Genomic DNA, 23084 nt, shown 5'->3' with positions numbered 1-23084 from the left:
TTTGGGATTTGATTTTTGGTGGGGGTGGGGAGGAGGCAGGGGGGCAGGCTTTGGGCTTTGTGCGCGTGTGTGGGCACAAGTGAAAAGTCGGTTCTTAGTTTTTTTTTTTTTTTTTTGTGCACAGAATATTCTGTGCAAAGTTTTTATTTTATTTTATTTTTTTAAGCCCAAATAGACTTTTGAAAGTCAGTTGGATACATTTCCGTATTTTTTTGCCCATTTCCTTTATATTTGTATTTTATGTTTTTTTTTCCTCAACATTTCTGTAAGGAAAAAAAAAAATCAATATTTGATGTTATCGGGTCACAAGAATCAAGATATTTAACAATGCTGTATGCAGTTTTCTCATGTTCTCTATACATGCGTTTGGAGTGCAGCCAACACCACCAGACTCCAGTAGAGCAGGATTTCCACTTATGGATGCAATGCATTTGGGAATCTGGCAGATCCCTTCCTATGCGGCACAGGACTCTTACAGCCCACAAAAAGCGGCCGATCCTCGTACTCCCGACTACCTTCTCTACCTCTGCGGCATTGGACTAAAGAATGTCGATCCTTCCTTCAAATGCCCAAAAGGAACGACCCTTGCATCGTGTCCTTCCCTTGCAATTACCAAACTTAATGGCACAGTGACCGTGAATAGGACGGTGGCAGTGCCAAGAGCGTATACCACCTCCATCAGGATTTACAGCGAAGGAGCATGACAGCGAGCTTCACCATCACTGCGAAAGCAAATTGTCTTAAAAAGGAAAGCCACAGTAATGAACGTCATGCATTTGGGTCGTACACTTGTAGTGATCTTCATTCCGTGAAAAGTTCACTGGCAGCGTGTTTGGCTCAAGTACGCCTTGTTTAGAAAGGATTATATTTCTTTTCTGCTTTTTCCTCTTTAGGGGTAAAGACCTTACCGTGTGGCGTGCATTGGGAACTTTGGCTTCAAATGTAGTGATTTCTGCTTTGGTTTGTAACGTTAAACCAAGTATTAACTCTTCTTAGAATAAACATATTGAGACGCAAAAACTAGAGCAAAACCAAAAAGGTATTTCCAAACAAACGCATAGCTTAGTGGGGATTGAAAAAATTTATAAAGGTTACTGCCATGCAAAACCAAATATTTCTGACCATATTACTGTTTCATTGCTCACTTCTTTTTCAATAAGTATTTCCAAAGTAAATTCTTTTGCATTTCTCTCCATTCATGTTTTCCAAACCCTAAACAACACAGGTTGCTTTGGATGCAAGCAGGCTTCTGAAGAAGAGCAAAATATAATGAGAATAAAAATTAAAGAACTCGTGGAAGGGGGGACAAAACACCACTAGTACATAAAACGGGTGGCTGGGGGGAATCTGCCAAGCACAGCAATAGAAAAACTACAATGAACACGATTGTTGGAACAGAATCAAATTTCTCACTACTACGGAAAAGGTGAAGGGTGAAACGGGGGAAGAAGAAAATGTTCACTAACCCAAATTAGCACACATGTTCCTATGTTAACATAAATGACAATAAATACTCTAGAATACAACCTCAAGGCAGGGGGCAGTAGCAGTCCAGTCCTCTTTGGACCATTTCAAGTAGGTTAGTTATTGAGCCGCTGGACTACCTTCAATCCTTGATTCTCCATTTTCAAGCACTGCACGACCTTGGAGACCGAGGTGATGATAAGATCAGTAGCTGTTTTGCCATATCTGTTGGGACTGCTTTGACTGTTGGCTTTGGGAACTGCCGAGAGACCCATCTCTAGGGCTCTGCTGCTGATGTTCCAGTGAAATCCCAGCTTGAGAGTGGTAGAAATTTGGGTATCCAAGAGCTCCAAAGTGCTGTGCTGGCTGTTGTCCTTGCCGGAATCCAGCAGGTTGTTGGCTCTGCCCCTGGAAGCTGTAATATGTGCTTGGTGGAACAGCAGACATTGTTCTCGAGCCAGGCCCATGAACCCACATTGCTGAGTTCTCATTCTGAAAGAAATCATCAGCCGAAAAATGTCAGACCCACGACACACACAATATTTAATGTGAACATCAGTTTATATGTTAAAAGTTTTATTCCCTTACTAGCCCTCTAAAATGAGTGTTAATATCAAAAAACAGAAAAAAACAAACATAAAAAGTCAATACAGAAAAATCATTACCTGCTGAAGAGATATCAATGGACTTCCATCCTTGTACTGTGAGCCCATTATATCATCGTAGCCAATTGTTGTGCCAGCAGAGGCAGTAGGCGGATTAAGTGGAAAGTTCCCAGGAATGCTGGTTGAACTTCCAAAGGCCCCATAGCCAGAGGCAACCGCAGCAGATTGTGGCAAGCTGCTGACAGAAACGCTATTCTTATATTGAGGGAGGACTGCTGCCAGAGACTGATGATATGAGCTGGTACCAGCAAATGCTTGCTGGAAAGCAGACGGCACATATGTATAGCTCTGAGGCAAGAATGGGTAGCCAATCATGTTGGTAAAATGTCCCAAAGGAAGGGTGGGCTGAGAGTATGGATGTACAGCAAGGTGTTGAGGAAGAGCAGGCCCTGTGGCAACACTAGTTCCAGGCAAGGTCTGAGCAGTTGGCTGCGTAGAAAAATTACCTGTCTTCAGGCCCTGCATGTGAACAAATAATTATTTGAACAAGCAAAATTTCTTATCATGTTAACACTTCTCAGGTTTTTTTAAATTGATTCCAGCATAGAGGTTTTTTCCTCTATTTTTTTCCTACATCAGATATATTACTAAAAACAACAAAAACACGGGGTGGGTTCTCTGCCAAATGGAGGCGGTGGATTTTCTTTTGTATATCTACAGTTCGTTTCTCCATTCTGATAAATGGCACTCCTTGTGGGTTTTTTGAGAGCTCTATGGGGTTAAGACAAGGTGACCCATTGTCTCCTCTGTTGTTTGTCCTGGTTATGGAAGCCCCGGGGAGAATGTTGGATAAAACTGTCCATGATGGTCACATGTCAGGCTTTGGTGTGGGGCGTAAAGAGGGAAGAGCTTTGGTGGTGTCTCATCTTCTCTTTGCAGACGATACTCTAATTTTTTGTGACGCTGATCTTGATCAGATTTTGTTTCTCCATGTGATTCTTATGTGGTTTGAGGCGGTCTCTAGTTTAAAGATAAATTTGCGCAAGTCAGAGTTGGTTCCTGCTGGTACGGTGTTTAATTTTGATTTATTCTTGCATGTCCTTGGCTGTAAACAAGGTAATCTTCCTATGAAATATTTGGGTCTTCCTTTGGGAGCCAAATTCAAGGATAAGACAATATGGAATCCAATTTTAGAAAAGATAGAAAGGAGGCTAGCAGGGAGGAAACGTTTGCACTTATCTAAGGGAGGTAGAGTTACGTTAATTAAAAGCACTCGATCTAATTTAACCACTTACTTTCTATCTTTATTTCCTATTCCTGCTGCTGTGGCAAACCGTATTGAGAAACTTCAAAGGAATTTTTTATGGGGTGGCATTGGTGATGAACCAAAATTCCATTTGGTTAAATGGGATACTGTTTGCTCTCCCATTTCTTCGGGTGGTTTGGGGATAAGGAAGGTAAGACAGTTTAATGAAGCTTCGCTTGGGAAGTGGTTATGGAGATTTGGGATGGAGAAGGCTGCTTTTTGGAGGCAAGTGATAGAGGTGAAATACGGCTGTGAATGGGGTGGTTGGTGTACTAGGCCTTTTAATGGTCCACATGGTGTTGGCTTGTGGAAAAATATTAGTCAGGGATGACCTTTTTCTGGCCACACTATACGATATTGGAAATGGGTCTAAGGTGAAATTTTGGCAAGACCATTGGTGTGGTGAGACGTCTCTTGCAGTCAGCTATCCTGATTTGTATAGATTTTGCCGAGATAAAGAAGCTAGCATGGCTGAGCTTATGAAGTTTGATAATGGAGTCTTGTTTTGGTATGTAAGTTTCTTTAAGGTATGCATCTTCGGAATTTAGAAGCCTTGACTGGTTTTATGGATACCATATATGGTGCATCGGTGAAGGGGTTCGGTGAGGATAAGATGTGCTGAAAATCTGATAGAGAGAAGGGTTTCTTGGTTAAAGGTTATTATGATATTTTAATGGACTCCAAAGATTGTGGCTTTCCTGGGAAAAGTATTTGGAAACAAAAAATTCCATCTAGAGTAGCTTTTTTTGTTTGGACTGCTGCTTAGGGAAATGCTTAACGATTGACAATTAACAAAAAAGAAAGGTTTGGATATTAGATTGGTGCTATGCAAGTGTAATAATGAGACGGTTGTGTTGGTGTATATGTGCGCAATGCCCACCTCCCACAAGTTAATTGGCACACTTATCTGACGTATGGTTTAGAACCAAACACATTAAGATTCAATATCACTACGTATGGCCTATCCAGTGTGAACAGTGGGGCACAGTATGTCAAAGACGGCCACTAATGTCAAAGTCAGCCATGGTAGGTGAGCTACCACCACCTACCATGGTAGGTGAGCCATCCATGTGCTTCTTCCACGGACCAGAGACTATAAATAAGACCCCCCCCACCGGAGTACCACACACATCTCGACTACAAGATTGTGTCCTCTTTTGTTTTTCTATTTGTTATCTTTTCGCCATTGAAGCTCATTTAGTGAATGCATGGTTGGACAGATTGTTGTAATCCGATTGTTGTAATAAAACTTTGTATTATCTCTTCAATCTTTTCTTCAAAACAAATCTTGGTGTTGTTATTCTACATGGTATCAGAGCTGAAGGCTACAAAGAAGAAACAACTATAATTGTCGAAACGTTGCAATGGTAGGAACTTCATCTTTAGCTACTGCATCTCCACCAACACTTCGGATACGTCCACCAGCATTCACAGAAGGAAAGCTAGATGGAACGAACTACACTTTGTGGAAGTTCAAGATGAGTGTTATTCTGGATTTATATGAACTACTTGATATAGCTCAAGGTATGGATCCAGAACCGATTAGCACGCCTGATCCCACCAATCGTAAGGTTATCATCCCTCCAGATGTTGCCCTTGTCAAAGCATGGAAAAGGTGGAATGCAGATGCACTTTGTGCTATTGTCACAAGGGTATCTGATTCTGTACTTACATTGATCCAGCATAAATCCAAGGCTGCAGATGCTTCGAATGGTCTGAAAAATCAATATGAAACAAGGAACCAAACACGCATTCAGAACTTAAAGAATCAACTTGCTGCAAGAAAGCTACATGACGGAGAATTGGCAGAAGTATTCATCACCAGAATCAAAAAATGTGTGATCAGATGGCGAGAGTGGGCATAACAAAGACCAATGAGGAGTTAGCTCAAAGATGTATTCGAGTGCTGCCATCAAAATATGACAATCAGGTAACTGCTCTTAACACGCAGATTAGAACTCCTGCACTAACCTTTAAGGAATTCTGTGTCTTACTGCTAGAGGAGAAGATGAGACTGAGAACCAAAGAAAATGAAAGCAGTAATGCTTTCACCGTGCAGATCAAAGGCAAGGATAATAATGTTGAAAAGAAGAAGGGAAAGAACAAGAAGAGATTTTCTGGTACGTGCTACTACTGCAACAAAAAGGGGCATGCAACCAAGGATTGCAGAAAGCGTATCCACGATGAAAAGAATGGCACGTTCAAGCTTACGTGGAATGTCAAATAGGTAGCAAATTGTGCTAAACCATAATTAGATCTTTTCTTGGTTACAGAAGAAATGTGTTCAACTGCTCAAACAATACCAGGATATTGCTCATGGGTACTTGACAGTGGAGCTTCCCGACACATGACCAGCAAAAAGGACTGGTATGGTTCCCTTAAGTCTCTACATGAACCTATGAATGTGATTGTCGAAAATAATGCAAAGTGTAGAGTAGAGGGCACTGGATCCATTTCCTTAAAAACCACGAATGGCCAAGCTAAAACTCTTTCAGATGTCTTTTATGTTCCTCAAATTAAGAGGAATCTTTTATCTGTAGCTGCTATTACTAACCGTGACTATGAAGTACGATTTATGAAAACAAAAGCTAAGATAATTGATAGCAATGGCAGCATTGTGGGCGAAGGTATTCGAAAGAATAACATGTATGAGTTTGGGGCACTTGCCGCAACAACTAGAGATACAACAAGCAGACTTTGGCATGAAAGGTATGGACACTTCTCCTATGCAGTTTTGAAGGAGATGCAGAGAAAGGAAATGGTGGTTGATCTGCCTATAGTAGTTGATACTGCAAAGCCTTGTGAAGCTTGCATGTTGGGCAAGCAACATCATATGTCATTTCCACAAGAAAGCAACAACAAATCAAAGCTTCCTCTAGAGTTGGTACATGTAGATCTCAACGGTAAAATGACTACTCCTGCACTAGGAGGATCTTTCTATTTTATGTTGTTAGTCAACGATTATAGTAGAAAGATGTGGGTGTACTTTCTTCGTGATAAGTTTGAGGCTTTTGTAAAATTTAAAGTGTGACATAAACTTGTTGAAAATGAGACAAGTTTGCAGTTAAAGAAACTTCGAACAAATCGAGGAGGCGAGTTCACATTAAGGGAGTTCAACAATTATTGCAATACATTTGGCATCAAGTGTCAATTGTCAGCACCAAAAACTCCACAACGGTGGAATCGCACTATGATGGAGATGGCCAGAGCAATGATGAAGGCACAAGACCTTCCAAAATCGTTTTGGGCAAAAGTTGTTAATACAGTTGTGTATATCCTCAACCGATGCTTCACCAAAGCTTTGGGGAACAAAACACCTCACGAGGCTCACTCTAGTAAGAAACCCTCCGTTTCTCATCTTAGAACATTTGGTTGCAGATGTTTTGTGCATGTTCCAGATGACGGTCGAAGGAAGTTAGATGACAAGAGTCAAAAGTGCATCTTCTTGGGATATAGTACAGAATCAAAGGCATATCGTCTTATATGATGTAGAGGCAAAGAAGATCGTCACAAGCCAAGATGTGGTATTTGATGAAGGACCACACTCAATGGGAGATAGAGATCGGCCCACTTTATCATCAACCGATAAAGTAACCCACCATGTGCCTTCACTCAGAGTAGCAGATTGAGGTGAATGATGAAGAAATTCAAAACCAACCTGTTGTACCAGTAGCACCTGTTCAGAAGCCACACCCTAGGTGGGTACAATAGCTCTTTGACGAAGGCAATCCAAAACCTGTGAATCAAAGTTCACAACCTGATGGACCGAAGGTCGAAGAGAATAGAGGAACAACAACGATCAGCAAAACACTTGGTGGCTGATATAATCAGTACAGTTAAGGAATCAAGTAGCCTAGATGAAGCACTAGCTGATCCGAAGTAGAGAACGGCTATGGAAGCTGAATATGAAAGTATCATGAAAAATGATACTTGGAAGATTGTGGATCATCCCCCTCATAGGAAGGTAATCGGCACAAAGTGGATATGAAAGGTAAAATATAAAGTTGATGGTACTTTAGATAAGTACAAAGCATGCCTTGTTGCACAAGGATTTTCTCAGGTGGAAGGTTTTGATGTTACTGAAACCTTTGCACCAACAGCTCGCATGGAAACAATCCGTCTGGTTTTGGCTACTACTGCACACAAAAGCTGGATGTTATTTCAAATGGAGATGAAGTCTGCATTCCTCAATGGTAATCTTAAAGATGAGGTTTATGTGATGCAACCACCTGGATTTGAATTGCCAAATTCAGACAACAAAGTGTGCAGGTTGAAGAAAGCCTTGTATGGGCTGAAACAAGCCCCCAGAGCTTGGTACCAGAGGATTGATTCTTTCTTCACCAATTATGAATTTTGTAGAAGTACCTCTTATGCAAATTTATATGTACTGAAGGAGAATGGGATGTATGTAATAATTGTACTATATGTAGATGATCTTGTGCTTACAGGTGACCACAAGGAGAAGATTAACAACATCTGTGAAGGCCTATCCTCAAAATTCGAGATGACAAACTTGGGGCTACTCCACTTCTTCTTAGGCATTGAAGTGTGGCAGCATCCAAGAGAAATCTTTATTTCTTAGCAACGATATGCTCAAGAGTTATTGAAGGCATTTGGGATGGCAGAATGCACTCCAGTGGTTACTCCAATGGAACTATGGAAGTAAACATTAAGCTCTCCATTGAAGATCCTTCTCCACTTGTTGATACAAAGAAGTACAGAAGCCTAATTGGGAGTTTGGTGTACCTGTGCAACATAAGACCCAATATCAGTTTTGCAGTTGGTATTCTGAGTAGATTTGCAAATAAGCCACAAGAAATTCACTGGAAGGCTGGAATGAGGGTCCTCAAGTATATAAAAGAGACTCCTCATTTTGGCATCTCTATACATCAGGGAACTCCCTAATTGGATATTGTGACTCCGATTAGGCAAGAGATATTGATTCCAAAAAGCCAATTTCTGGATATTGTTTTCTCTTTGGGAATGGAATTATCTCGTGGACAAGCAAGAAGCAACCAACAGTGTCGCTATCATCCACAGATAGCCGAGTACAAGTCAGCTTGTCTCACCACATGTGAAGCTGTCTGGATAAGAAGACTTCTTACTGATATTGGGATAACGATAAAAGCTGCAACTCTGATTCATTGTGACAATCAAAGTTGCATAGCTATCAGTAAGAACCCTATGTTCCATGCAAGAACCAAGCACATTAAGATTCAGTATCACTACATACGAGAACTTATTGAGGATGAGGTTATTGAGATGGAGTATTGTCCAACAGAAGATAATCATGCAGATATCTTCACCAAAGCATTGGGTAGTTCCGACTTCCTGAAGCATCGGGATGCTCTTGGTATTGGTTCAAGAACGTAGGCGGAGGGGGGGGGTGTTGGTGTATATGTGTGCAATGCCCACCTCCCACAAGTTAATTGGCACACTTACCTGATGTATGGTTCAGATGAGGCCGAAACGATAGACCACAATGGTATTACGAAGACAGAAGACGTTCCCCTCCGATACACAGGGGTCCGGGGACAACGCCCCCCAAGACGGTATGACCTATCCAGTATGAACGGTGGGCATAGTATGTCAAAGACAGCCACTAATGTCAAAGTCGGCCACTAATGTCAAAGTCGGTCATGATAGGTGAGCTACCACCACCTACCATGGTAGGTGAGTCACTCATGTGCTTCTTCTACGGACCAGAGGCTATAAATAAGACCCCCCCCCAACCGGAGTACCCCACACATCTCGACTGCAAGATTGTGTCCTCTTGTTTTTTTATATGTTGTCCTTTCGCCATTAAAGCTCATTTAGTGAGTGCATGGTTGGACAGATTGTTGTAATCCAATTGTTGTAATAAAACTTTGTGTTATCTCTTCAATCGTTTCTTCAAAACAGATCTTGGTGTTGTTATTCTACAGGTTGATCATCTTTTTATTCACTGTCCGGTTGCAAGGGACTTGGGGGTTATGGTGTTGGATTTGTTTGGAGTGAGCTGGGTTATGCCACAATCTGTAGTGGGACTCCTAGCATGTTGGCAAGGTAGATTTGGTCGTTATCGAAATGGGTTTATTTGGTTGATAGTTCCTCATTGTTTATTGTGGTGTCTTTGGAGGGAGAGAAATAGTAGGTGTTTTGAAGATAAGGAAAGATCCATTTCAGACCTGAAGCTATTTTTCTTTACAACTTTGATGGATTGGTTGGCTGCTTTGTGAAACCAATCATTTTCTTCTGTTTTTGAGTTACTAGATTCTTGTAATTTCTGTTTTTGATTTGTTTACCCCATGTACACCCTTGTGTATTTGGTGTTCATTATGATATCAATAAAATTATTACCTATCAACAAAAAAAAAAAACCCTTGCAGACTTACAAGTTCGAACTGTCCAGCAGATTTTGAAATCAATGGAAACAGAATATATTCATTAAGCTATAGATAACATCACAGAAACCAAAAAACAAAGAAACAAAAAAACAAACATTTCTTCATGATATCAGATGACATTACTATAAATAGATCAAGAACAATAAATTTGCATGTCATAACTTCATACTGTAAAACTGTTGGGTCTTAAGAGTTCCAAAGATATAATAAATAGCCTCGTACAAATGTTTTTGATCATTTGTCGACTAATTCATTGATCTTAACCATGCGACCATATAAACAGAGTCTTCACTTTTGAACAGATATACCAAACACCTTTTTGGATTGGATACCAAAACTCAATCCAAGAAAGTTTCAAATCCTTGATCCCAATCACATGAGGCCATCGAACAAGTCTACCTATTTCAGTTCCATCTAAGTCATATTGACCATTAGTCCTTGGCAACCAGAAAGCCTCAAATCCTTCATCCCAAATACATGAGGCCATCGAACAAGTCTATCTATTTCAGTTCCATCTAAGTCATATTGACCATTAGTCCTTGGCAACCACGTCATTACCCATAACTCAACTACATTCTCTTCGATTAACTTGACCTTTCTAGGCAGTCAACTTAAATCAAAATATACTCCATACTAGTGAATTGACTGGTTGAATACCTCTTGGTTCACATCACATACATTTTCTCTATTTTAGCAACCTACATTTGTACATTTTTTCATTTACTACTACATAATTTTTTAGATACAAATGCCTCTCTCAAGCCTCAATAAGGCAAACTCAGAACTATCCTGCACCCTAGTTTCATAAAAGTACAAATTATTCAATAAAATACAATTCATCCCTCTGGTTTGGCTATCACCATGACCTTGACCTCATTTTCCCTTATTTCTGCAACCTGAATTTACATTGTTTTATTTACAACTTCAACAAAAACCTATTAGATATTAATGCATCTGTAAATATACTAAATAACTCCCAAGTTAGGCTTAGTTTGGCTGTGTTGTAGCTGCTGAAAACAAATTTTTAAAAAGGAACTAATAGAAAGGATCTTATTCAGGTTGTAAAAATTATTTGTTCTTACATGATAAAGAAGTCGCTAGAAAGCAAAAACTGATTCCGTGTGGTGGAAAAAAAATTACAAGGTGCCTAAAATATTTAAATGGAAAAATATGTCATTTTAGGATACGTAATTAATGCATGATGACTTCATAATATTAGAGAGGGGGGGGGGGAACCAAGAATACCCTTGGATAGAATGGTCTTTTAAGAAAAAGCTAGCTTTTGGCTTTTAAAAGTTATGGATTTGTAGCTTTTAAAATCCAGCTATTACCAAACATGGTACACCCATTTTTTAACATTCTGAAAAGAGAAGTTCATCCAAAGAAAAGGGGCCAAACTCACCCTTAAAATTGCCATACACCCTAGTTTCATCAATCACAATTCTATTATTGGATTGGTTGCATTACATCATCAGTTACAATTTTATTATTGGATTGGTTGCATTACCATCCCTCTGGTTTGAATATAATTAAACATTTAATCACCAGTACAACATTTTTGGTTGCAGTAAACATTGACGAAAAAGAACAAAATCCAAAGAGGCAACAAATATTGCTAATATGACATCATTTATGCCGAAATGCCAATCACAAACCAATATGCTTATAAAAAAGGCACATTTTTCGGCAACAACTGCCTTATTATATGGTCCACATGCTCAGTAAATTGCATGCCCTTGCCCAACAACTAAGATAGCCTTGATGCTACACATTTCAAGCTAATATGTTTCATCACAAATGTCTTATTGTTTGGTACTATTACTCCAATAATTGAGAGATTAACCAACTTACAATATAAGTTCTCAATGAACTTGTAGAACCCTTGTTTGTTATATTCATCTCGTAACATTTGTTAGGTCCACAATTTCCATGAAAGGGAAAAACTACCATGTCACAATAGTGGGATGAAAGTGGTGTTTTAGAAAGCTATTGAATTGAACTGTAAGACTATAACTATGGCCATAGCCCGGGGCCGTACATTTTTTTTCCTAAACTGGGAAAAAAAAATACTATGAGAAGATGAGAGCTCCGAGTACTATAAGGTAAGGCCGATTTTGGCCTGAGGAAGTGAGTGTCTACAAATATTTCCTTGATAGAAAAGTGGCTATAGCAGTCCCCTTTAGAATCTGGCTCCTTGAGGCATAAGGTAGTACAGCTCCAACAGAACTGCTGGGATGTTAGAGCTAGGGTTGATGGCATCTAGGCCAGCCATTGCAAATTTATTTCCCAGATTCCGCATTTGTTTTTTATTCATCTGTTTTTCGTCATCTGAGCCAGAGCTGGTTCTGGAGAGGGTTCAGTTTTAAGATCATTCGGTTTGACAAATTCCTTTATTTTGAAGTTCTTCACCATCTTTATTGGTTTTTTAGCTATTCATGATACTCCCACTGAGGATTTTCCATTTCGTCAAACTGTCAGACGAAGTGCTTTCTTCGAACTTCCATTTTTCTCATAAATGAGATGGAGACAAAGTGCTTTTTACTGTTCTCAGTGCAAAGTGATCAAAGATCCTGGGTTTTGAATTCTTCTGGGGATTTTTTTTCACAAATCGTTTTTTATTCATCTGGCACATGTTCATAGTATTGTTCATTTTCAGTTACATTACTTTATTTGGGAATCATAGGCTCCTTCCACAGTCGAGGCTTTTAAGTGGAGGGCAGCCAAAGGAAAAGTTAAATACTCATGATATCCCTCAGAGGAAAAGGCAACAAAAGCTTTATCTCCTGATGTATGTTTACTTTGTTATCAAAGTGGCAAGGCAATCTCATGTTCATTCTTGCACGGCTAATATCCATTGGAGATTTGAAATAAGCTTTTTCATGTGTTTGGTGGGCAGTGAGTTTGTACTATAGAGAACATGCTTGCTATTTCTCTTAGGGGACGTTTAGTTCGAAACATCTTTCAAGATTCCTAAGAATGTGATGCCCATGGCATGGCATCTCATTCCCGCATTTGTTGAAGCATGGGAATCTGATGTGGTGGGAATATTCACATCACTAGGATTGAAAGGATGCCTATGTTGATGCCCATGTTTCATGGGCATCCTATTCCCACCTCACCCATGGATAAGTTTCATGGGAATCTCATTCCAAAGGGAATCCTACTTTTTGGGCCAAATTGCCCTCACTATTTTTGCTTTTGGACAACAATGAGCCCTATAATATAATATAATCACCCTATAATATAATATAATCACTCTATTATTGTCTTGTAATAATATAATATAATAGTTAATATTTAGACACTATATTACCCTCAATTATTTTGGTTAATCAATTATTAGGTGTTACACGTTTTAAATTTATAATAGTTGAAAATTTTAGGATATAGATTTATTCAAGTAAGTATTTTTAGTAGGTTTTTGGGTTGAAAAATATAACTATTCTTCATATATTAGTGGCGCACACATCAACAATATAATGGTCATCTTCTTAAAATACTTGCTATGATTTTCCATATTAAATCAAACAATGACAAGGGAATCATGTTTACATTCCTGGGAATCTTACAACACAAACCAAATAAAAACGTTCCCATGAGACAAGCACCCTATACCCAAGAATGAGATTCCTAAGAATGTCATTCCATGGGAATATTTTTCCAGCCATAAACCAAACGACCCCTCGGAGAGCTTTGAAAAGGTAGGAAGGTGGCTACTTTCATACAAGTGCTATTTTCACAATCACGTTGTGCTTTTATTGGAGTGTAATGCTCGTATTTTCAGATGTATCTCACTTTCTCTTGATCATTAGTCGAGGGTGGTGCATGGTGATATTTTTGGCATCACTTTGGACATCATTGAATGGCTTTTGAGGTATCTCATTGACCAATATGCAAAAGGATTGAATATTGTATTTTTTAGCTTTTTCCCCCCTTTTACTTTCCTTTGTATAGGTAAGATTCCTTATTCTCCCATTTGAATTCTGTCTTTGATTTCATAAATATTTCTTCATTTATCAAAATAAATAAATAACTTGATAAAAAAAATAATAAAATGGCATTGATCCAACAAAGCCAACCAATCCCGCCGATCATCTCCCAAAGGAAACTGTTCACTACAATTAAACTGGCCACTATTATCTAACAAAGAAACTGCACAGATAGGAAAAATACAAGAACTTTCTCCAACCAAATGTCTAAAACCACAAAGGCTGCACAACTCTACAAGTTGCCAGCATGTTTTCCACTTCCAAGTTGCACCTATAACAGAAATAACCAAAAAGTTTATTAGAAGCCTGTCTACACTCCCAAAATAATCAGTCTATTCATAGAAAGTGCTCTCTCCCACTACCCTAGCAATGATAGTAGGACATAATTTCATGGCAATCATTTTCAAAGGTGAGAGGCTAGGAAATTTCCCTAAAATGGTCAATAGTCAAGTTCTTTGATCTGAGACTGGAAGAGGGTGGGATAGGGCTTTTGTTTTCTCATTAGAGCAAAAATCTTCAAGTGAATTGTCCGATGAGGGTCTCATTGACAGCAGTTAGGTTGTCTTCAAAGTGTCTTTTGTCAGCTGCTGTGCACTTTACTCATCAAAAGAAAATAAGGAAATTTTGGAACTGGGTGGTGCTCTGGTCAACAAGAATAAATGGACAATTTTTGAAGTTAAAGAGTGTGAAGAGAAAAGGGTTCTCCATTTTCATTATTGGAGGTGTCAAGGGTCCCTTGTCAATTTGGAAAGTGGAGAAGAAAGTTGGATGGAACAAGTGAAGGGAGTGGCTAAGCCATCACTCTCCAACAATGGAAATCTTAGTATCCATTGTGGGTAAAAATTACAGTATTTGGGTGACAAGCAGGTGGGTGAAGGAAATAAAAATGGTCAGCAGCATAGCGACTAGGGTTCCAGGTTGAGTGGCAATGAAGAAGAAGATTCAAGTGGTTAAGGCAATGGGTTTTTATGGTTGGGTCAAGTAATTTATCCTTCTCCTTTAGTTGGGCAATTATTGAATAAGGTTTATCTTCAACCGAGGCCCATCAAATGCATAATACGAGCAAGATATGGTATTAAGGCCCCAGAAATCTTGGTCCAGACCCCTTATAAAGGAGATCACTCAAAGAGAACCCATAGCTTAATGTATAGGAAAGTATGAAAGTATGAAAAGCCAGGCTCAGACGAGTATTATAAGGCAAGTTGGGGCAGTTGTATTGTTTTGATAGCACTGCAACGAAGTTGGAGTAGCTGGGTTCTCAACACACTGCTTTCTCATCCAGGAAAAGGCATCTCTCCAGTTGCTTCTGCTAAAGGCAAAAAGGGAAGTAAAAGATCATAATAAAGCAGAAACCCAGCAACTACTGAGGTTAAATGAGAAGGAAGTATTACAAAGTCAGGTTCATATTTTAAGCCCAAAGGCAGAGTAGCAGATTTATCTGTTCCAACGGACAAGTTTGAGACTCAACTTGAACAGGGAAGGGTAGCATAATGGTGCAGGGGCAGCATCAAGGATCAGTAGCCATAAGAGAGATAGGAATAAATTGAAGAGAGGAAGGAAAATGAAGATAAGAGAGGAGATACAAGAAGAGGGAATCACACATTCAACTCAATTCGAATTCATCAAATGCATATGACATGGCTCTCACACACTGTTTATAAAAAAGCCTATTACATAAAATTACACATGTACCTCTAAAACTACATTACATTACAAGTATACCCCTAGAATACACCAATATCCAATATTACAAGCAAGCACCCAAACACACATAAAACTACACTATTAAACTAAACACATAATAAACTACTAACTGAACCCAACAATCCCTTGATTCAATTCTTCTTAATTCTCCAACAAGGATCATCCCAAGGCCTTGCTTCTTGTCCTACATTACATGACTTAGATAATTTGAAAGTGTTCAATAAATTATAATGGAAAGGGATTAAAGAGCGGCTTTTGATTTAGTTGTTTAAGGTTTTTTTTTTTTGGATTCTAGGCTTCTAGATCATTTTCTTCCAAGAACTTCTTGTCCTCCCCTAGATCATAATATTTATCTCTCTCGATAAACTTCTCTTGCTATCAGGAAAGGATGGGACAGCTAAGATATGTCTAGAGATAATTAGGTGAGTAACCAAGTATACTCAAATCATTCTTAATGGCAAACTGATAAAACAAGAGACAGCTAGAAATTAGGTGGGCGACTGATACACTAACTTTGTGCATGAACATGTATAACTGAGTGAAATCAAATCATCAAAAGACTTCATAGTAATCAACATTACTGTTCATCACTTGAGAAGGGGGTGGGGGGGAATAAAAACAAACCAGCTACTTTTTGGTTTTTTTCAGGGGAGGGGAGGTGCTCCTTCGCAGCCAAGTACTCAACGCATGAGAGTTCGTTTCTGGATGTCCCAGCTCTCATGCATTATGGATCTGCCTTGACCATAGGATTTCATAGAATGTACCGCCAGTGTTTTAAAAGGTGAAGGCATACGGCTAAGGCATTTTGCCCCTGGTGAGGCAAGACATACACCTCAAGGTGTTGAGGCGAAAGACTTCTAAGAATTTTTTTTATTTAAACTCATGTATATAAATAAATTGTATACACTACAATAATATAAATTTTTTATTAAAATAAAATTTATTACATAATTTATAGCCCTTTATAGCTTAGAGATAGGCCACACTCAGACCCTCAGATCCCACCATGTGCCTTTTGCGCTTTCCTGGTTAAAAGGGACCACGTAATGTGTTAAAAATATTTCAAAACAAATCTTCTTTCCATCGTCTCTTAGACCCTACATCTCTCTGTGCATCTCTCAAACAGATCCCCCACATCCCTCGATTTTTCACTCCCTCATCTCGCTCTGTTGAATCTCACAATAACAGATCAACATCTCTTCACTCCTCTCCCTCATCTAGCATATCCCTTGTCTCCCAATAGAATCACTCAAACAATCTCCACTATGATGGAACGGATATGAGGCATTGCATAAGAGAGGGGTCTCCACAGGCAAGAGAAGATGTCAGAGTAAAGTTCCGCACTTAGGAGAAGATTTGAAGTAGCTTGAGGGTTGAGGATCTGAATCAGGTAAATGACAAGGGACAGAGGTCATCTAAGACGACGAAAGTTACCAGAATATGAAGATCTAGAGCTGATTGACCATCTAAAGCATTGATTAAGTTCGTGATGGAAGAGCATTCGTCAATGGAGGCTTCATTGCCTAAAGACTCTGAACAAGTGAATGAGCAAGAAGCCCTAAATGAGAGGGCTCATAATGTGCATGCTTCTCGGTAAAGGCATAAAAGGCATTTTCTTTACTTTGGTGTGTATGTTCAGCATGAGAAGGCATGCGCCTTTAAGAATGTTCACCTTTTTTGCAGTTGCACATTGGTGCATTTTGGACAGAAAAACCACCGAAATAATGCCTCTTAAAACACTCTGCACCACAATACAAGACTGGTACGCCATATCATTCAATTTCTAGTTATTCGGACAATGTGCCTCAAAGAGGAGAGGTTGCACACAATTGTGATAATTCCCAAGGCAGGTTAAAATAACAATTAAAGAGGACTATTTTTTTTTTTTTTTGGAATGTATAGTTGAATCAAAAATTGTCAAAACTCAAATTGTTGAACTTATTTTCTGTTGGTTTCCAAAAGTTACATGCTGAGAGTTTCATAGGATGCTCCTTTCTGGTAGATTTTTAGTCAGACTTTCAATGATTGAACCCCATACTGTGTGCTGCTTTTTGATAAATTAATTAGAACAACAATAAGATGTTCTATAACAAAAAAAATTTAGGAGAAATGGGATTATGATAAGCAAGAGCATGTGTGCGCTACAGGGGCTGGTGATAATTATGAGCAGATGGTGAAAATTAGCTTCACTAAAAGTGATAATATTGGATATATAAACCATAATGGAAGACTGAACAGGATGCTGACCATTACATTGTAGTAGATGATGAAGTGGTGTAGTGCTTGTGCAATGTGATGCAATTGCTAAACAAAACAAAGAAAATTCTATGGATTTTCAGAAGGCCAAGCATGACAAACAATTAACAAAAATGTGTGAACATGTTAAAAAGGGAGAATTGTCACAAGAGTTGAGACAAAACAATATGATTTAACCTAAGCTAGTTCAGAAAGACACCAAAGCCCAAAAATACTTTTGACTGCACTAGAACTGTTTTTTTTTTTTTCCCTTTTGGGGAGTTGGGGGTGGTGGTGGTGGTTGGAGCCCCATAGCAAAGAGAGGAAAGAAAAGTACACAAGAAGGCTAATACAGCCAAAGGAAAGAGAAGAGTACATGAAGGCTAAGATAGCCAACTAGCCAAAGAAAACATAGATAGATGGTTGGCAGTTTTCAATAGAGTCAACACCAACAAAATGTTGGAAGAGTAGAAGGCCTTCCTAAGTTTTTTCTGCAGATATCTGTACTCAATGTTTTGACAGTTTAGAATTTGCTTCTCATCATTTCCTGCATTGTTCTTCATGGGGGATGTTTAGAATAAGTTGTTTCTTTATTTTAGAGAGAGCTTAGTTTGCCATGTTTTTTAATATTATTTACCACAGTATGGACAGGTATGCTAAATAGTTCATTTGACTATTGGAAAATGTGCCTCAAAGAGGTTGCAAGGAAATTGTCATGCAGAGGTTTCCTAGAACACTAAATTTTTGGTAGAATTATTTGTCATACTTCCAATGATCGAATCCCATGCTGTGCACTGCTAGTTGACGAATTAAACTAGAACTAGAATTGAGATTTTCTACACTGAAAAAGCTTTAGGAAAAGTGGAAGTATAACACAAGTACACAAGTGCACGCACGATCAGTATGAGCAGATCGAAAAAAATTAGCTTTGTTAAAAGTCATATTTTTGAGCTCCATTTGACAGCACTTGAGAAGAAAGTGCTTTTAGCCTTTAGCACTTGAAGTGTTTATGCACAAATACAACAACCGTAAGGGATGATTGAAGAGAATGCTGCCCATTACATAGGAGTCGATGATGAAGTGGCGAGGTGCTTGTGCAATGTGTGATGCAATCAACTTCCTAAAAAAACAAGGAAATTTTTGTAGAATTCACAAAGCCCAACCATGATATAAGTTAACAAAAATCTGTAACCTTTGTAAAAAGAAGGTCCAGGTGAAATTACCAGAACAATAGAAAGCAAAACATGCCTCAACTAGTTCTACAAGAAAGCAGTGCCCAAAAAAGACTAAAGACTGCACTAGGACTGCTTTTTGTGTGATGCAGAGAGAGAGGCTCCACGGCAAAGAGAAGAAAAGAGAAGTATACAAGAGGCTAAGATGACACTAAACTAGCCAAAGAAACATAGGTAGATTTTTGCTAGTTCTTAATAGAGTTTACACAATCACTCTGTTGCACAGTAGGAGGCCTGCTAGGACTTTATCTCCGGAGCCTGCACACAATGTGAAGGTGGAGGCAAGGAGTAGAGATGGCTCATCTAATTGGAGGTGTATGTTTTTCACCATTCTGTAGGGCATTTGGTTGGAATAAAATGCTAGTATCTTCATGGGGAAGAATAAGACATGGTATATGCTTTAGGATAGGGTACAAACTTCAATGTGACCTTTTGCCGCTGGTTGTTTTTTAAAGGGGTGTGTATTGCAGATCTGCAGCGAGACTGGCTGGCTACGTTATTATGATTGTAATTTTTTTCTTATTTTTTCTCTTTTCTTCATAGGAGGATTGTTTTATGCTCCTTGATGTGCATTCTTTCTTCTTTAATGAAATCTCTTCTTTTTCTATAAAATAAATATAAAAATAAATAAAATATTATTGCTGGACCATGAATAGACCCTGTTAAGCTGAATATATCATAAGGTGTCAAGTTTGATTAGCAAGGATGTTGCAGGAATAAAATGCAAATCATTCACATGTTTTTTTCATTTCACTAAATCAAGTGTATTAAGTGCAGAGACAAGGTATGCTCCCTTTCCTTCCGGTAATTTGAAGTTATGTGAGGATTAACATTTAATTCCAGATAAACAAAATCTTTCAATATAAACAAACTCAGGGAGAAGAAATCCAACAAGCAAGTGGAAGGAATACCTCTGGCATAGAAATGGTTGAACCGCTGATGGAAGAGACTGTATTACTGTATTTTGGGGGCATTGATTGTGTGATGGGGAAGGGTGAGTAGGCGAGGTCAGACTCTCTCACAGGCTGGATGGTTGATGGCAACAAAGCACTGGGTAATGAATTTGTATAAGCCTGTCATAACAAAATATACGATGTGAAGACCAGTTCAAACATGATATTTGGTTTCTGTCAATGGAAAATCAAAAAGAATGACAAATCCATAACGTACATAACAGCATCGAAGAACAACATTATTATAATTAAATGCTTAAGATTCAGGGTATTTGTTGTAGGCTTTAAAAAAAAAAGCATGAATAATTTAACAAAGCAACAATATGATGCTGTCAGTTTCCAATGTTCAACACAACTAATATAAAAAATAAAAATAAAAAAAGCATCCCCGGATCATAAGGCTCCCCACTTTGCGAGGGTAAAGGGAGGGTCGTCACAGTGTACGCAGCCTTACCCATACTTTTATGTAGAGAGGCTGTTTCCTTGGACTTGAACCCATGACCAACCAGTCACAAAGGAGCAACCTTACATTCTTGCAAGTTAATTGGCAAGTTACATTCTTGCACAAATTCTAGCTTTGCCTGTGCATATTGGATTGATCCCATTCTCCAAGGGTTAAAGAAACATCACAACCAAGTACTAAAATCCCCATCCATGTGAAAACACAACCCAAATCCAAACAAACAAGGGACCCACATGTCATAGATATTTTGTGTACAATTATATCACAAAAGCTATTACTTGATTATTATTATTATTATATTGATATAACCTTAATAATGTCCAATAGTTTTTCAATTTATCTCCAACTTCTTACAAAGTTCCACACATTAATGAAAAATCAATGTTCATGCCAACTTTTCAAGGAACGACACAAGGGCAAAACATTTTAATTTTTATTTTCCTGAAATCGGTCAAAATGGGACATTCGTTTAGCTTCTTTCTTGAATCATGATTGCCTGAACAACTTTTGTTTCAGAATCGCCAAAAGATGTGCTCCAGATACATAATGTTCATTTTACTTAACGCGAGCATATGAACATATTAACTCTATCAGACGCACAAATCATGTGTTTTCCTTGTAACTGAAAACAGGAAAAACAGCACAAGTTATTGGTACCATTACACTTGAGAATGGAGAATGATTCAACTGCTGTGTGCTAGTCTGTGAATGAGTGAATGCTGGATTCAACTGCTGCGTGCTTTCAAAGGTATAACCAGGTGCAGAAGAAGGAAACGAGTAATGATTTCCCTGAACAGGTTCTGGATTTTCCTGCTTTAAAGCCTCAGGCTGTGAAACCGAAGGAGAATCATAACTACCACCACCCGCACCACTCCTCTGAACTATATTTCCATCTGAGGTACTTCTGAGATGCTCATCCCCATAGTACTCGGTATTTCTGCAAGGAAATAGGTTTTCTGAGGCATACAAAGAACCAACAATAACAGTTTCCACAAAAACAACAACAACAATAAGCAAGCATGGTTAAAGCAACAATAAAAGGACAGGATACCTAGTGTCTGAGTGCCCAACAGATGAAGCATCCACAGCAGAAGACACATCTTCATTTTTTAATGGCCTAGAAGCAAATGATCCCGGAAAAGCAGGACTAATACCAGATCCAAAACTACCAAAGCTCAAGTGCGATAAGTGTTCAGTTTGAACTTGAAGGTGATTTGGAATTTTTACAGATTGGTTGTCCTCTTCAGATTGTGCCCGTCGATCCTCCTGTAAACTTAAATCTTGCAGGTTTTCAGCCACTGATGATACAGGGGCACCTACATCTTCAAAAGAAAAGAGAAGAAAAATAGGGATCACAAAATCCATTAAGTCACATCTCAGTTGTTCATGGAGAGTTCTAATCAGGCATACACGAAGACAAGTAACATTTAGCAACCTATTATAATTGACGAGAGGGGGGAAAAGGATGAAGAAGAAGATACACATCCCACCCTAATGCATAAGCAACATAAAATTAGAACTTCTAACAGTCCCACTCTCATCATTGTCTGTAAAAGTTCATGATTATTCATTCACATACTAATGTCAAACCTGTTAACACAGGTTATTTGTATCTTGCAGGTTCAGGAAACTCTTCTTATGAAAAGGTGATCCCCTATTCAAATTTTATTGAAGAAAAATTCCTTTTACTTACTAAAAAATTCTTCAGTTTACTTAACTTAACTAGATGTGTATAAAACTTATGTCTTAGTTACATATGTTTTATGAACACAATAATCCACTAGCATACCAAGAGCATACAAATGCTTCAAGAATGCATCAATTTAAGGCCTAAAGCAAGTTTATCAAAATGAGGAATTGCATCAGCCGTGCTACGTAACCATCAAATATCTCAAGAACTAAATAATTTTTTATTGGAAAATATTGAACAAGCAAAAATCAACATATACAAAAAGGAGGAGGTAAAATGAGAATGTTACAAAACCCAGAGAGAGGGTGGGCGGAGAGGATGTAAGAAATGAAGATATCTGCAATGAGTTATGAATAGGCTTGGCTTGCAGAAGACAAGATAAGAGGCATATAAGACAGGTTGGGCACTTGCAACATGGACTGGATACTGCACTGATGGAAGAATGATTTCACTTACGAAGATTAGAGGAAATATGAGAGAGATGGTGCTAGAAAAAACCAAAATTGAGGTAGTAAAAGCTTCCACATGAGGTTGTCCAAGACTGAGTAGAATGACAAAAGGATTCATAAAGCTAGCCCTGAGTGGTGGTTTTCATATAACATTTATAAAATCTACCCAGATAGATACCAAAAAATTACAAACAAATGCGGATATGATTTCATAAGAAGCTTCGACTACCAAAGCTTCTAAAGCAGGCAATAATATCAATCACCCAAAAATATCTACAAAATGAAATTGCTATAGAAATATCACTGCTGCAGTTTTGGAACTAAATGGTAAAATACCACCACAATATTGACTACCACAGGACCAAGGGATAAAGACTATGAACAATGCCAATCAAAGATAACCTTGCTAGCTAAAATAAGAAGGGGACAACCATAGAGATAGAAAAACAGAAAAAATAAATCGAGATTAATCAAATGAAAATGTTGATGAAGAAGAATACGAGCGCAAGCTAGAACAGAAGGAAAATAGAAACAAAACACACTAGTGGGATCAATTAGCAGGGATATCAATGATTTGATGTGGAGAGAGAGAGAGAGAGAGAGAGAGA

The 23084-nt window shown here is 38.5% G+C and overlaps 1 protein-coding gene across 4 annotated transcripts in view; it reads right to left on the bottom strand.

Annotated features, from left to right (window-relative positions):
- Positions 1-1389: 1389 nt before the first annotated feature.
- Positions 1390-23084, bottom strand: part of LOC131144215 (signaling mucin HKR1) — a 38883-nt gene continuing 17188 nt past the window's right edge. Inside the window, exons 6-10 of one of the 4 annotated variants that reach the window (XM_058092699.1) lie at positions 21389-21659; positions 21001-21274; positions 19833-19994; positions 2130-2588; positions 1390-1956 (exon numbers count right to left, since the gene is read on the bottom strand). In XM_058092699.1, the coding sequence (XP_057948682.1) occupies positions 1669-1956; positions 2130-2588; positions 19833-19994; positions 21001-21274; positions 21389-21659 (1454 nt within the window). In that variant the 3' untranslated portion in view covers positions 1390-1668. Of the gene's footprint in view, positions 1957-2129; positions 2589-19832; positions 19995-20994; positions 21275-21388; positions 21660-23084 lie in introns of all 4 variants that reach the window. The other 3 variants (XM_058092697.1, XM_058092698.1, XM_058092701.1) reach the window with 3 other exon arrangements.

This window comes from Malania oleifera, chromosome 12 (genome assembly GCF_029873635.1).
Source record: "Malania oleifera isolate guangnan ecotype guangnan chromosome 12, ASM2987363v1, whole genome shotgun sequence".
Lineage (NCBI taxonomy): Eukaryota > Viridiplantae > Streptophyta > Magnoliopsida > Santalales > Ximeniaceae > Malania > Malania oleifera.
This window is presented reverse-complemented; position numbering and strand designations above follow the sequence as displayed.